Below are 15,380 nucleotides of genomic sequence, written 5' to 3'. Positions count from 1 at the left end.
GAAGGGGACATAGCAACTGCTAATTTTAAAGGGAAACAAGTAGTAGAATATCGAATAGATACATAAGAATAATATACTTCAACCAAACAATCTTTTTAAAAATATATAGTATTGCTCATTTTTCCTTTGCATGTGACATGCATGAGTGTATTTAGATACCTGTAACGTGCATGTGCATGAGCTTGGGCGCTGTGGTGCTAGAGTTTCCATTGCAAATTGTTTTATGCCCTGCATTACCCAGTAATACAGTAGGGATTATTTTATTACTGATTTTTATTGACAAGGGGGCTTAATTGTGTCTTGAGATTGAAATTTCATCTATTTCTTGAGAATTGGGGAGTGCTGCAGGAGGAATGAATCTTGTTTGCAGTGCACCAGTTTCTTTTTTCCTGATACATTAACATATTTTAAATGTGTGCATGAAACAATGCAGGTGATATTTCTGTGTGGTTACTGTAAAGTATTAAAATAGTGTGTACTTTTGTTCAGTTGCCAACCAGTCCTTGTGAGCACATGCCTAAGAATATGATGCTTGCATCATATTTCTGAAAATGAACTTTGCCACAGGAAAAGGATGCTAAAAGAGGACCTTCTACAGTCACACTTTTCCAAGAAAACTCTTTTTATTCTCCTCCAAAACTTATAGTTGTTGATGAGATTTTAAAATAATGTTTCCCCAAAATTTTATTTGCCCACCTGGTTGGTAATGTGGCTTCCCAAGTGGCCTGTCTGTGCTGCTGGTGCTCTCCAATGGAGTGGATGCTTACAGGTTGTGCAGGGGGACGTTAAACCATAGCTTAAGGCACGTGGATCATGAATCTGTGGAGAATAGACCGTGTGATTTCTTTTGTGACTTCCTCTCCTTAACTTTCGTGCTCTTTATGTGGCTGTGGGTTAAATTTCTCTCTCTCTCTCTGTGAATTTAGCCCTCCTCAGAGTGAGGCTTCCCCGGAGGCTTCCCCGGACGCGCAGCGCCAGGAGTGGCTGGCCCGATACTTCACGTTCTGAGAGACCGTGTGTTTTTGTGGCACAGCGTGGCGTGGACTTTCTATAAGAGCATGACCTTAAGTAAACCCTTCCGTGAACAAGCTTTCCTGTAATTTGTCCAACACTGTGAATGAGAAAGTATTTGTCTTTCTGATTTGAAAATGCACTGTATTTCACGTGATATTTGTTGGAATCACTTGACATGGTACTATATAACGTGCGTAATTATAACTATTATTTTTATTTAAAATGGAAGAATCTTTAAACTTTGTAATTACTACATAATAAATTTTGGTAGAACAAACATAATGCTTTCCCCCTTTTTCCTATGAATATGTGTTTTCTTTGTTTTCAGGTAAGGCTTCCCCTTCTCTCCCCGCCCCCCCCCCCCCCTAAAAAAAAGAATACCGTAATTGCATGGTTATTATAAATATGATTTAAACTATAAAAGGAAAAAAAAAAGCATATAATATTTCTCTCTGTCTCTCAATTAAGACAGGATAAGTTTAATCCTTCCCAATTCTACTCTGTTACTTTGTAGCACTTTAAACAATCGACCTCTTTCCAATAATGAAAAGGAAGAATGTGCAGTAAATCAGGGCTAGTGTCGCTGCTGGCCCTTCGAGCTGAGCGGTTTTGACAAGAGCGAACAACAAGGCAAACGTTCATTGAGAGGTTTTGGTTCCTTACCTACTGCTCGTCAATCTTTGCCCTCTAGCTAGAACTTAACGTTTTAACATTGAGTTTAACCAGAAGCTGTTCTCATAAATTATGTGTTTATTTAATGAATACCAACAAAGGCAAATGCTTGGGAAATCTGGATACCGTGCTAAGATTCTCTGCGTAAATCAAGACTCCTGCTTTTGATCTTCCTGTCCTGCTTTGGATAAAATTCATGCCTGAAATGCAAAAACAAAAATGTATCTATTTATACACACTCCAAGATATAGATCTTTCATTAAATCTTACAGTCTGTTGCCTATATTAAAGATGTTTTTTCTTCTTCTGCAACTAATCTATGAATCACCTGCTTTTTTCGGCCAGCAAGCATGATTCTCCAGTCTACACCTTTTATGATGCCAGTGTTACTCCAGAAATTTGAGGCAGCATATAGAAAAACAAAGCTTACTGTCTTTAATATTTATATTTTTTCATTCAAAGATTACCACAAAGTAACTCACACTGGTAGTCTCAGGGAGAAAATTGTCTCTTTGTTTTATGAATGTATTTTTAAGCTGAATCTCTTATCTTTTAAAAGCAGCAAAAATTGTTTGAGCTATTATTTAAATAATGTTTAAGTTGGCATATTCAAAGGTATTGGACTTTATTGTTTCTTCTGAAGCCCTGACTATATCCTTTTTTCCCATATGCACAGAGGTAAATACCCAAATTAAGATACTTGCTAATTGCAATGAATTTTCTATGTAGTATATGTATAAATGAAAAATTTGTATGTTTTCATATAAACAATATAAAATATTCTAAATGAACATTTTAAAACTTGTATCTTGTAATTCAGCTTGAAAACTCCATTGAAAGCTGTATTCTGGTGATGCTGACCTGAGTTAAGGATGTATACAGCAGCTTTTCGGTACTCGGACTCAAATGTAGGTATATGCAACTTTTTAATTTTAGAAGAAAGCCATATTAGGCAAAATTACAGATTTCTTGGCTGTTACCCAAATAAAATACACTAGATCATTTTGTTACAATGTTCTGAAATGTGTCGTGTATTTTTTTCCTGCATGCTCTGCAAGTTGTTTAAAAGGCTCAGCTTTCCTCCTTCCTCTACTTCCTTTATTTGTACATCTTTACATACAGAATTATTTGCTGTAAAGGGCTGTTAGGAGTCAGAAACGCTCGCATTCCGTTTCCCTGTTCGCATAGGTGTTTTTGGCAGGCTTTCACAGCAGAGGTTCACACACAAGTTGCTGCCCGTGGGAGGCGGCGGTCGGGAACCGCTGCGCTCCATGTTGGGCAGTCAGCAGGCACGGTAGTGTCCAAGCAGTCCTGTATGGAAAATACACTAGCAAAAACTGAGGTTCTGTTAGGAGCACGGAGAACTCTGTAAAATATATTCCTAAAAAATGTGACTGATGTAATCATTTCAGATTAGTATAGGACTTTGTATTATCCCATGATACTGCTCTGCGCCTAGTGTGGCAGTGTCCAGTGCCTTAGGAAAAGCTCACAACTGATGTCTTGTTATGTATGATTTCTGGTAGTTTTAATAGACAGCTCTGAATAGGGAAGTACTGTATTAATGTGAAATTGCCTGTGTTGTTTACAGGAGTAGGAAAACATTCGATCCTCAGAAGTCCCAAGATTTGTTGTATGTAACATTAAAGTCTGTTAACTCCTGACTATCAGCACTTAACAAATGTATTTTCCTCCCACTCTTTACCGTTTTATTCACCAAAAAAAAGGCAAAGACTAAACTTGAAAGAATTTGGTGTTTTAATCATTATTATACTTCCATATACTTCTGTATGGAAGAAGGAAGTAACAAGATGTAATTGATACAGTACAAAGCAGTGAGGAATCCTGTGCTTAGAGTGTCACTAATAATCAGTCTTAAGGAATGGGCCTGTGTTTCAGTATGTACTGCTCAGTTTACCTGTGTGTATGACCTTTTCACCAATGGCCATCCCCTTTTGTCCAGTTTAACTTACTCTGAAGATCCCTTTACACACTGTAGGATATGAGCAATTCCTTTAGAAGTTGAGGAAAATGTATCTACAGTATTAGATGGAAGCCAGACCTTCACTTGCTGGAAGGCTTATTTTAAAATATACCTGCATCTTGTTACATGAGCCTAGTGCTGTTCCAAGGTAAATTTAATTGATGCTGCACTGAGATAATAGATCTCAGTTCTGTACTGTTAAGATTTTTCCTGGTCAAATGTAAAAACTTTTTTTTTTTTTTACTATAATGAAGATAAATCTTTAATTTCTGGTGTTTTTCTTACATGCTCTTGGAATTTGGGCATGGCACCCATTCTGTTTATCCGTATACACCCAGCAAAATCTTGAAATGGGAATATGACTTCATTTCCTCGTGTGTAACTACACAGAGGAATCAGTTTGCAGTTCTAAAGCTGATTCATTTTGCAGTATATTTTGGTCATGCAAATACACCTTCATTTCTTTGGATACTTTACAGTGATTAGAAGTAATAATTACATAAATGCATGGAGTTATGCATAAAACTGCATTACTTCAAAAATCAGGTGTGTGGTACCACCTCTGCTAAGAACATGCCCGTCCTCCCTTAATGCTGTATCCCCGAGTCACCAGGTACCGACTCGTCCAACCTCCCGAGGAGGCCCTGGTTTTGTCAGTGTATTTGTTTCTTTCGCTGGGTGTTCCTGGAAGTCTCTCCATATGAATTAGAGGGCTTTATTCATTATTCCGAGTGCCCCCGTGCTTTGGAGCAGAGAACGAGCGCGGCCTTTGCCAAGTCCCACGCGCAATGCCCTGAGGGGGCATGAGGCACCTGCGCTGACGGGCAGAGCGATTCCTACCTTGCATCGACCTCGCGGCTCCTCCGTTACAAACCAGCAGCGCGCCGGCGCACGGTTTGACTCGCTGATGTTTGCGAGAGGTCTTGGGCTTTAGTAATCCCATGCGTCAGGGTCTCCCTCAACTAGCTTGAACACCCACGTGGGATTTTCCTCCACCACCGCTTCTGCTGCCCATTGCTGCATCTCCTCAAGCTTTGGGAGGAGACATGTCACGAGAGTGGGAGACAAAGAACCACCCTGCTGGCCCAGACTACTACGGGCCACTTAAGCATTTTCTTTTCCTGACAGTATGATCTTCTAGCACTTTTGCCCCATGGCTTCTCAGGTGCTGCAAGGACTGGGATGTTAATTTCTTTTATTCCCTTGGGCTCTTCCTATGGTGCATCCTGCTCCACGAGGAACTGAAGAGCATTTTGCAGCCTGTGACAAAGGGGACCCCTGCTCCCCTGCTGGGATTTTGTCTGCTGGGCTAGACCGGCAGTAGGTTTTGTTTCCTGTAGGTTTCTTAACAATCCTGGGTTCTCATGAGACACCAAAGTTCTGCTCATGTCGGTTTTAGGCATGAAATTTCCCTGCTGCGGCCAACCGATGCACTGACCCTTTCACAGCCCCAAAACAGAATGAAGAGGATATATTAAAAATACAGATGAAAGCCACGGGGAACCATTAGCCGCAAGGCATTAGTTGAGCTTTATAAATTCCTATAAATAAATTATAAATAAATTTATAAATAAATCTATAAATTCCTGATAAAGATGTATAATGATCGACTGATTTCAGCTGTTTCAGCACATTCAGTGTTTAGAGTAAACCTGTACCTTTCTATATATATATATATTTTTTTTTTTTGGTCGAAGGCAGCGGGAGAGCAGTCCTAAGAGATTACAACCAAAGAACACGCTTAACATAATAGCCACAGTCTGTAGTAAAAATAGATGTTGATGCCTGAAAAAACCTGGAGCGTAGACATGGGAGAAAGGATGAACGAACCGAAGAGGCAGAAGGGAGCTCTGCTGCAGCTGCGCGCAGGAAGGGAGCGGGCGCGAGGGGAGAGGAGCGTCTGCCGTGCGGTAAGAGGCGGCGCTGAGGAGAAGGAGGAGGAGGAGGAACCAGGCAGGCCGGCGGGGCTGGGAGCGGCGGTACCTGCCGTCCCGGGCAGGCGGGCGGAGGTGACGGGCGCTCTGGGTGTCCTGCATGGCTGGCTGGGAAGCAGGGAGCTGCGGGGGCCTCTGCTGCCCGCCCTGAGGGAGCCGTGCGGGGCCACGGCTCCCCTCCTGGACCTGTGGGTTTCTCTTCACAGCAGAACCCACCCGCGCGGCTCAGCCTGGCACTCGGCATGAGCAGCAACGTTTTAAAACACACACCATCAGTCGCCTCAGACTTCAGGGACTGTACAAATTGCCCTGTAAGCTCCTAGGTTAACAGTAAGATCTGTAGGCAAATGGCTGATCCTTCTGGAGGCCGGTGCAGTCCTGAAGATGAGTTTATACCGTGCCTGCCACTAAGGCAGCTCTGTTATTTTCGGTGCTAAGCGCGGTGTAGAAACCTATTCAGAACGAAGAGCAGGTTCAACACAGTTAGAAGCAGCTGCTGCCAGAAATATTGATAGCAGAGTTGCTAGGGAGCAAGCAAAAGTGAAGCCTAGGAAAATAAGAGCGTAATTCCATCACGACTGCCAACATCTGGCCTCTTGGAAATGATCACGCCTCCCAAGTTCCACCCGGGAGACGAACAGAAAAGCTTGGGGAGTCCTTAGCTACCTCCCCAGCCTCCAGCTGTCACGGCTGAGCACAGTGAAGGAGGAGGCATCACCCTTCACAACACAACTGTTATACAAAGATGAAACAAGGCCAGAGACTGAAACCAGAGAGTCCCGCCGCAAAGGCGCCCGGCCGCGCTGCTCCTGCGCCCTCACCCGACGTGGGGAACACGAGGCCTCCTCACGTGTCCCCGCCGCTCTGTGCCGCGCCGGAGGGGCCTCGCTCGGCTGCCGCCGCCTCAGCGGGCAGCGCTCACCCCTCAGGGGGCCTCTCCTCAGGCTCAGGAGAGAACCACGTTCTGCAGAGCTGAAGGACGGAGGAGTTTTAAAGCGGGATGTTCTTCTCCACAAACATGAGAGGCCAGAACCGATCTGAAAGCTAAAAGTGACGACGTTGGCTGAGGCGAGGGAGCCGCTAGCCCTGCGCGAGCCCCCTCCTCAGCGGGATCGCTCTGCCTTGCCCCCCTCCGCACTGAGACTTCCAAAGGGCCGGCGACTCACGGAGTTTTCAAATAGACAAGATGCATTTTCCTGGTGCAGCTGAAATGGGACTTCTCAGTAACTGAGTAGTACTTAAGGATAAGATTATTTATTTATAAATAATTTGTTATAGCTTATTTAGAAATTGATTTGGGTGGGTTATGATTATGGTTATTTCGAGGAACTGCACATTGCTCTTTCATTACTCAGCTAAGCATGTAACTGTTACTACTTTGTTATTATTGCATAATAATAAAATTATAAACAGTTTTTTTATTATTGTTTTTATTGCAGGAACCACTACTTAATTGCAGCCTTTACACACCACCAGTTGCAATTAGCTCCTGTAGGTGCAGGCTGGTGCCTCCTGCTTCCTCCTGTTGCTTGAAGGTCTAGGCTACAAAAAGCGGAAATTGAGTACAGAGAGAATCTCCTCTTCAAGAAATCACAGAGATTTGCCTTTTCTGACGGCATATCAAGTAGCAATTCAGATAAAGCCACAAAGACAAATTCTAGGAAAATGAGTGATTAAAATTATCTGTAATCCCACCACACAGTTTTTCAATTTTGTCCATATATTCCTAGAGTTCCTTTATTTTTCATCTAGGAAACCTTCCTGGTAGAGCCTCACGAGTAAATAGATATTCAATACAGGTAACAGTGGTGAATCTCTTACAATAATCTTAGTAAATATGAAAGATATTAATGAGATGTGTGTGGGAAAAAACATTGTTGACCTTCAAATTAATATCTAGGTAGGTAATTATACCTACCTAGTATAATTAAGGTAGGTTAAGGCAATTATTTTATGTGTTCAAGTTACATGATAACCAGAAAATAAATGATCTAAAGGACCTTGTTTTGCATGGAGCGCGTTGATTTCCCTCTCCACAAATAAAAGTGACACCGAAGTATGAATTTTATACACGTCTTCTGGCAGTTTTTATTACAGAATCAGTACACCTTTTGGTGAAGACCTTACAGCAGCAATCACTGCTGTTGCAGTCACACATCACCATTAGTAAGAGGCACGGACGGGAGGCCCTGTGCGCTCTATAAGGAGCTTTAAGCTGCTCCGGACGCTTTGCAGGGGCAGTAGCGCGCTCGCTGCGGCCCCCGCGCCTGCGAGCGGCGCGGCCACGCGACGGCCCTGCTGCCCGCGCCGGGGGACACGCGGCGCCCGGGGGGACACGCGGCGCCCGGGGCCTTTCGCCGCCGCCAGCGGCCGCTGCAGGCGGGAGCAGGGCCCGCGGCGGAGGCAGGAACGGGCCCCAGGCCCCGCCGGGAGCGGGAGCAGCGACGGGAAAGGCGGCGCGTTCCAGCAGCGGGAGCCGCCGCGGGGACGCAGCGCGCGCGGGGAACAACAGGTAACTCCACGGGAACGCGCCGAGTGCGGGACATGGCGGCAGCTGCGGGGACCCTCCCGCTCCTCCGAAGCCAACTTTAACCCCTCGGGTTTGATGCCCACGGCCCCGACGCGGCGACCGCAGAGGGCAGCGCGGAGCCGCGTACGCCTCGGGCAGGAGGCGCTGCCGCCAACGCAGCCGGGAGCGCCGGTGCGAGCGCGACGGGAGCGCGGCGGGAGGGCGGCGGGAGGGCGGCGGGAGGGCGGCGGGAGGGCGGTGGGAGGGCGCCGCGCCGCCCCCAGGCCGGGCCGGACCGGGCCGGGCCGCCCTCCCGGCCCCGCCGCAGGGGCGAGCCCCGCCCCCCTGCCCCGCCCGCGCTGTTGCCGTTAACTCGGGGCCGCCCCCGGAAACGGCGGCGCCGCGCGGGCCGCGTCAGGAGGGCTGGCGGCGCGGCGCGCTGAGTGGCTGCGCGCGGGGTCGGGGGCGGGGCGAGGTGCGCGGACGGCGCGCTGAGTGGCTGCGCGCGGGGCCGGGGGCGGGGCGAGGCGCGCGGGCGGCGCGCTGAGTGGCTGCGCGCGGGGTCGGGGGCGGAGCGGCGTTTGGCGGGAGCGGGCGCGAGGCGGCGCGCGGGGCGGGAGGAAGCGGCGCGTCGCGCGTCGCGGAGCGGCCCCGGCGGCGGCGCCCGCCCTGCGCGGGGACCCGCGCGCGGGAGCGGCCATGGCGCCGCTGGGCGCCGCGCAGGCGGCGCTGCTCGCGCAGGCGTTCGAGGCGTACGTGCTGCAGCACCACCGCGACGAGCTGCTGCGCATCCTGGGCGCGCGCGACGACGCCGCGCACTACGGCCTCGTGGTGGACGCCGTGAGCCTCTTCGAGGCCAGCATGGAGCTGGGCGAGTGGCTGAGCGCCGCGCCGCGCCTCGTGCTGCCCGTGCTGGACGGCGCCCTGCGGCGCGCCGCCCTGGCCGCCATGCAGGAAGAGGCTGCGGCGGGCGCGCGGCTCAGCCTCAAGGGCAACCTGCACGCCCGGATCGCCGGTGAGTGGCTCCCGGGCCTCCCGGCGAGGCCTCCACCCGCTGGGAAGGGAACGGGCTTCGGAAAAGCGCCCTGGAAAAGAGGGCTCCCGGCCGCTGGCTGTTGAGGCGCAGGTTGCCTGTGGCCGAGCGCGTTGTTGCCCTCGCGAGGCCCAGGGTGAGAGCTGGTCCTTGGAAGCCTGAGACTGTTCCAGCCGGAGCCGGGCCTGGTCCCACGAGCTCCCCGCTGCCGCATTGTCCCAGCCTGAGCTGGCCCTGCCCGAGCGGCGGCACCGGCTGGTGTCGAGAGGCGCCCCTGGCCCCTCGGTGATGCTGTCACCCGTGACGGTGCCGGCTCCAGCCCTTCCCAGAACAGCCCGCGTTTGGAGGCATCATCCCGTAGGACTTCCCGCCAAGAAAGGCTGAAAGTTCAGCCTCGCTAGGCCGCTTGTCACAACTGGAATGAACTGTCAGAAGGAGGGATCCCTAGCAGGGCGCCCTGTGCTCTTTCCGCTGGCTTCTGCCATGCTGCTCCCCTCAGCACAGGGGCACGGGCAGGCGCAGAGGTCCCGGGGACCCTCTGGCGAAGACGCCAGTTCTGCCATCGCGGGGACCGCGCTCCTGGACCTGCCCGTGCCCGGGACCGCCTGAGCGTGCCTGCTTCGCGAGGCCACGAATTGGCAGCCCCGATCCCCCCGGGGAGGCCCGCGTTGCCCCTCGGCAGCCCCAATCCCACTTTGGAGGCCCGCGTTGCCCCTCGGCAGCCCGTGTCGCCCCTGCCCGCCTCAGCTCGAGCGGTTTGTGCTCCGCGGAGCCCCGTGGCAGCTTGGGCTTGGATGAACCGCGGATGTTAAATATGCCTGTGCTTCACCCCGGTAAATTCCATTAGGAATAGCGTCGATAAAATAGGCACGCCGGAAATATAACCACCGTGTGCCGCTTTTAGTGACATTTTGTCCATTTTTTTAGGGAAGAAGGGTGCAAAAAAAAGATTTTGCTACCGATCTAAGTGGTACATGCACTTATAGACTGTGGTATAAAAGGACATCCACAAACAACTTTTTATATCAGTTCTCCAAGATGTCCCTGTAAAAATAGGAGCGAATTAAAACTTCTTCCACAGCATTCTGAAATTCACGCTTCAGCGTGAGAATAGGGCTGTATTTACTGAAAAGCTGCGGTTATTTCACAAGCTGCGGGGAAGCGTTAGAGGAGGGAAGCGGCGGGCAGGATTGTGCCGTGTCTGCTCAGGCCGTTCCCGCTGCCGTTATCAGCCCGGTCCGGCGCCGGCCGCTCCTCCCGCGGCCGTGTTTTGTCTGCATATTCCTTAGGCGACTCCAGGCAAAACGGGTGGGATGAGACAGTTTTACCGAGTGCTGGGAGCAGATCTGGCTCGTGACCGACAGCAGACGTCGGTCAAGCCCTGTCACAAATGGCGCCCGTGGCCGAGCCTTGCCCCACGGTACAGCTCCGCGCTGGAGCCCCGCCGCGAGCCCCGTCCTCGGGGCGGTCCGGCTGTTGTCACAGGGTTGGCTGTTGTCAGGCTGACGGGACGAGGCGGGGGCCCCGCGCGCCCCCTCGGTGCGCGGAGGCACCTGCAGCCGCCCGGGCGCTGCCGCGACGGGTTCGGGAACGTCGCCGAGCCGCGTCCGACGCGGGCCTGGGCAGAAAGGAGCCGCAGAACAGCCGGAAAAGAAGGGGTTGGGTTGGGGTTTGGCCTAACCTGAAGAAAACCAGAAACCTGTGGGAGAATAACAAGTTCCAACAGATTTGATGAAATGTGTAAATAGTTAGAACACAAATAAAAGGCAAAATACTTTTCTAAAAGAATCGAGAAGGAAGGTTTTAGGTTTTAGGTTTAACGAAGCGAAAAAAAAAAAAAAAAAGAAAGAATTTTCTGGTATCTTTTCTTTTTTTTACCAGCCGATGATACTAAGCGGATTTGACCTGAATGCCCGAGTATTTTTGGTTCCCTTAGAAACATCATTTTCCAGCCCATTTATTATTTTTCTCTCCATTCCCTAGCTCTATTTCAAAAGGAAAACTGTAAGAAAATATTTTAAGAGAAGGCAATTTCTCTTCAAGTTGATAATTATTAACTTTACACTTCCCCTGCAGTTTGTTTAGTAACTCCTGAAGAGGCAGTTGTTTTGATGTTATGCTCAGCTGTGTGTATTGCAGAGTCCCTTTATTTTTACAAAGGATTTTGTAGGCTGTTGGGTTAGATTGATCTCCCTAAAGGTTTCATCCATGATGGAGCTAAGTTTGTCCACATGGACAAACACAGGAGCAGGATCCGGGTAGCACAGAACTGGCTGCTGGGCTGGAATTGGAGCGGAGGGAGCACCACGAAAATGTTCTGTCCGTGTTAATTTGCACTTACAAGTGAATTTGCTTTGGTTGTGCACTTGATCCCTTTATATTCCCTTTCTGTCGCCCTCCTTGTGTTCAAGGTTCTCCGCTATGGGCTGTGCTGTTAAGGTCAAGCGCTCGCAGCTTTGCTTAGACTTCAGTATCCACCCGAGGTTATGGATTATGCCCGTGTAACCAAGGAAATAACACAGAACCGCAACAAGGCAGCTCGAGTAAAATTTTGTAATTCACATAAACCAGTTATGGAATCAATGACATTTGCCAAAAGTTCGAGGTAACAGTATCAGGATCTCTTTCCGTGAGTGTGAGGTGCTGTTCATGACTATTCATCCCCAGGCAAGAGCAGGGGGAGTAAAATGTCTGTGTGTTCTGTTGTCGGCCGCCCGAGGGTGTTGTCAGTATTGGAGGCCAGTGAGTCACAGTTACGATGCCCCAGACAAGCTGTTGAGATGACATTGCTCGTGAAAGGAGTAACGACCCGCACGTCTGGCTTGTGCTCCCCTTGCACTGCGGGTGTGTTGTCCGTGCGTGGTCTCGCGCTGAACATATCTGCCCTTACCAGGTTTGCCCGTCTGCCCGGAGCTGACCCGAGAGCACATCCCAAAAACCCGGGACGTGGGACACTTCCTGTCCGTCACCGGGACCGTGATCCGGACGAGCCTGGTGAAGGTGCTGGAGTTTGAGCGGAGCTACATCTGCAACAAGTGCAAGCACGTGTTCGCGGTGCGCGCCGACTTCGAGCAGTACTACGCCGTGTGCCGCCCCACGGCCTGCCGCAACGAGCAGGGCTGCGGCTCCACCGCCTTCACCTGCCTCTCGGGCACCGCCTCGGCGCCCGCCAGCTGCAGAGACTACCAGGAAATCAAAATTCAGGAGCAGGTGAAAAGGACGTGCGGGGGAAGCGCGGGGCGTGAGGGCATCAATGTCTGGAGCACAACGAGAAAAAAATATCTAAAGGAGGCATTTGGGGGCTTACGCTGTTTTAACTCAACTAATTTTAATGAGATTGCTCATACTTAGGTCAGGATTAAGATTATTGCCTTTTTGTTTGATTTTACATACTAAGATAAGCTGTAAAGTCCTATAGATTCTGCTGTTATTAAAAAAAAAAAAAAAACCTGAGCAGACCCAAAGATGCCAGAGAATTGACTACCCCAGCAGCTGGAGAATTAAAGAGTTAGGAATGCGTTGACCAGAGTCAGTGCACAGATTAAATTCTCATGTTCAGCCCTTATAATACCAAGTGTGTTGCTTGTCCGAGCGCTTATGGTACTTGATGCTGGTGCTCAACACGGCTTCCTGTGGTGCCAGGGGCAGCTGGAGTAAGAAACAGTTGATTACTTGCATGTTCAGTGTCTTAAATGTCTTCAGTTGATTGAAGGATTTGATTTTATAAATTAGGAGGTCCCAGTCTGCATCTTAACACTATGAAACCAGAAATATATAAAATTAGAGAGGAAGCATTTGAAAATTCAGAATAGCAAAAATATGAAGGAATAAAGATACTTCTAGGAGTTAGGTTCTGTGTTGCACATTCAGTTTATGATCATTTCTGACATATGGTTTATGCGAGGATATTTTTTTCCCCACTGTGTGACACAAAAATCTTTATGGTGGGACGGATTTTCAGCAGCGTGGGCCTGCTGCACACGTGAGCAAAGTGAACTTCACCTGTATTTCCCACTTAGTGCTGCCAGTAACTGCGTATGTGACACTAGTAGTGACAGCGATGCAGACCGCCTGCGGCCGCGCAGAGGATGCACAAGGGTAAAGGAACCTCTCTGGAAAGCAGGGAGTGAATGAACCTAGAGTTCTAGAGTTCTAGTTCTGGTTGTTCTTTGTGCTGCGTATGTTTTAGCACTTGCAAGCTCTTTTGTACAACAAAAAGATTTCTAGTGGAAACAGACCATGACAAACTTGCATAGGTTTTGCCCTGGTGAAAAGAAAAAGAATTGCAACAGGAACGGGCCCACTTGTCATTATGCCTAATATACACTCCTCCTGTTGGGTGTCATGTGTTTTCTTCCGCTGTTGATTTAACCCTTGACACTTAGGTGCAAGCTTGTTTCCCAACCTGTCAAATTGTGGTTAAATACCAGAATAACATATAGAATAATTCAGTGGAGAGTTATCTAACCCCTGGGTACGCTTCAGTACCCAGAGTCAGCTTTGCTTACTGAAGAAGTGTCTGAAGACTGTCTCAAATCATAGCAAAAAAAGGTCAACTTTTTCAGATGACCTCTTTCAGGGAGCTGTCTCCTGCAGGATACTGAAATCACACAGCACCCCCAGCTAATTCACTGCCCGGTTCTGCTTCCATAAGTTCCCTTACGAAGTTCGTGGTGGCAGTGACATGTTTATTGGTATGTGACACACAAAAGTTCTGTGAGGAAGAAGCAAGGATTGATCCTAGTTCCAGGCAAGGAGCACGGGTCCTTCAGAAAGAGCAGTTTTGAGAAGGTGCTGTTCTCACGTGTGTTTCCTTCCCTCCGCTAGGTGCAGAGGCTCTCTGTGGGAAGCATCCCCCGCTGCATGGTGGTGGTTCTAGAAGATGACCTCGTGGACAGCTGCAAGTCTGGTGAGCACGCACCATATCACATGTGTTGGTACCACAGACGCTTTTGGTTTTCCACCCGAGGTGACTCTTTGCCCAGCAGGGTGTCAGCGCTGCGGCCTGACGAGGCGCGTTCATCCGCCACGCTGGTGTCCCGGCTGGAAGTTAACGTGGCAGTTGAGGAGTGTGGTAGAAAATACCAAAGGCTCCCAAGGGTGTCACACCTTGGGTGTTGGCTGGGTCCGTTTCAGGACGTGCCGTGCTGCGGCGCGCGGAGCACGCGCCAAGGCTCGCTAGCCTCAGAGTGCCAAGTCTGCTGAGGAAACCGGCCCGCCTGGAAGGGGCTGAGGCGGAGAGCGTGATGCCCCCCTGTAGTCTCAGAAAGCCATGCAGCCCAACCTCCTGCTTAAGGAACGCTGCAGGGGGGTGAAGATACCTGGCTTTCGAGAAGGAAGCCAATTGGTGGGAGGATGTGTGAAGAATGAGCTGAAAATTTGCAGAATGTAGTCGTTAAAATCTAAGCTTCTGGTACCATCCCCACAGGGAGCTTGGTGTTGGTGGCTGACTGTGCTCTCAGAGCAGTGCTGTGGCCTGCGTGTTCACCACTAGTACTGGAATTGGTCACTGGAGTTTTCAGCAGCCCTACTGTCTCAGTTTTGGCTAGATTTGAGGGTGGTAGATTTAGTAGAAAGAAGAGTTTCTACAGTTTAGTGAGATTTTTCCCTTTCCTCTATGCTTGTTTCTTCACTAAACTCATAAAGCTCTTCTCTCTGTTAGATTTACTAACCCTGTGCCAAGTTAGTCAAAACCAAGAATTCACCTACCGTGATCAGAATGGAAAGACAGAGTAACCTTCTACCCCAGGCATAAGGGCATGAGCAATCCCCATCATGCCTGGGTTAGACTTCCAGTGACTGGAGGAAGCTGCTGCTTGGGGGTTTTGGTTTCTCACCTCAGTAACTATAGCACAGGATCTGAGCTGCCCTGCAGCTGCCTGACACAGGGCATGCCCTCGGGGAGCTAGGATTTGATGAGTTTTTGCTGCTGCCCCCAGGAGATGACATCACGGTGTACGGAATAGTGATGCAGAGGTGGAAGCCCTTCCACCAGGACGCGCGCTGCGACGTGGAGCTCGTGCTGAAAGCCAACTACGTGCAAGTGAACAACGAGCAGCTCGCGGGGGTCACCATCGATGACCAAGTCCGCAAGGAATTCACAGACTTCTGGGAAAAGCACAGGGATGATCCCTTAGCAGGTGAGTAAGTGAAAATTTTAAGGTAGGACTCGTGTTCAGACGTATATGAAGTCAGGAGTGAAAATACTGAAGCTGACCACATTTTTTTTCCCCC

The 15,380-nt window shown here is 49.6% G+C and overlaps 2 protein-coding genes across 9 annotated transcripts in view; both read left to right on the top strand.

Annotated features, from left to right (window-relative positions):
- Window positions 1-1,331, top strand: part of FAM184A (family with sequence similarity 184 member A) — a 58,237-nt gene extending 56,906 nt beyond the window's left edge. For all 8 annotated transcript variants that reach the window (XM_088522599.1, XM_088522630.1, XM_088522604.1 and 5 more), the window contains one exon: window positions 927-1,331. In XM_088522599.1, the coding sequence (XP_088378725.1) occupies window positions 927-1,008 (82 nt within the window). In that variant the 3' untranslated portion in view covers window positions 1,009-1,331. The remainder of the gene's footprint in view (window positions 1-926) is intronic.
- A 7,481-nt stretch (window positions 1,332-8,812) lies between these two features.
- MCM9 (minichromosome maintenance 9 homologous recombination repair factor) overlaps window positions 8,813-15,380 on the top strand; it is a 38,814-nt gene continuing 32,246 nt past the window's right edge. The window contains exons 1-4 of the mRNA XM_088522579.1: window positions 8,813-9,128; window positions 12,040-12,356; window positions 13,974-14,055; window positions 15,086-15,286. Of these exons, the coding sequence (XP_088378705.1) occupies window positions 8,813-9,128; window positions 12,040-12,356; window positions 13,974-14,055; window positions 15,086-15,286 (916 nt within the window). The remainder of the gene's footprint in view (window positions 9,129-12,039; window positions 12,357-13,973; window positions 14,056-15,085; window positions 15,287-15,380) is intronic.

Source organism: Tinamus guttatus, unplaced genomic scaffold, assembly GCF_059628265.1.
Source record: "Tinamus guttatus ecotype Peru unplaced genomic scaffold, ASM5962826v1 Tinamus_guttatus_pri_ptg000010l, whole genome shotgun sequence".
In the NCBI taxonomy this organism is placed as follows: Eukaryota; Metazoa; Chordata; class Aves; order Tinamiformes; family Tinamidae; genus Tinamus; species Tinamus guttatus.
This window is presented reverse-complemented; position numbering and strand designations above follow the sequence as displayed.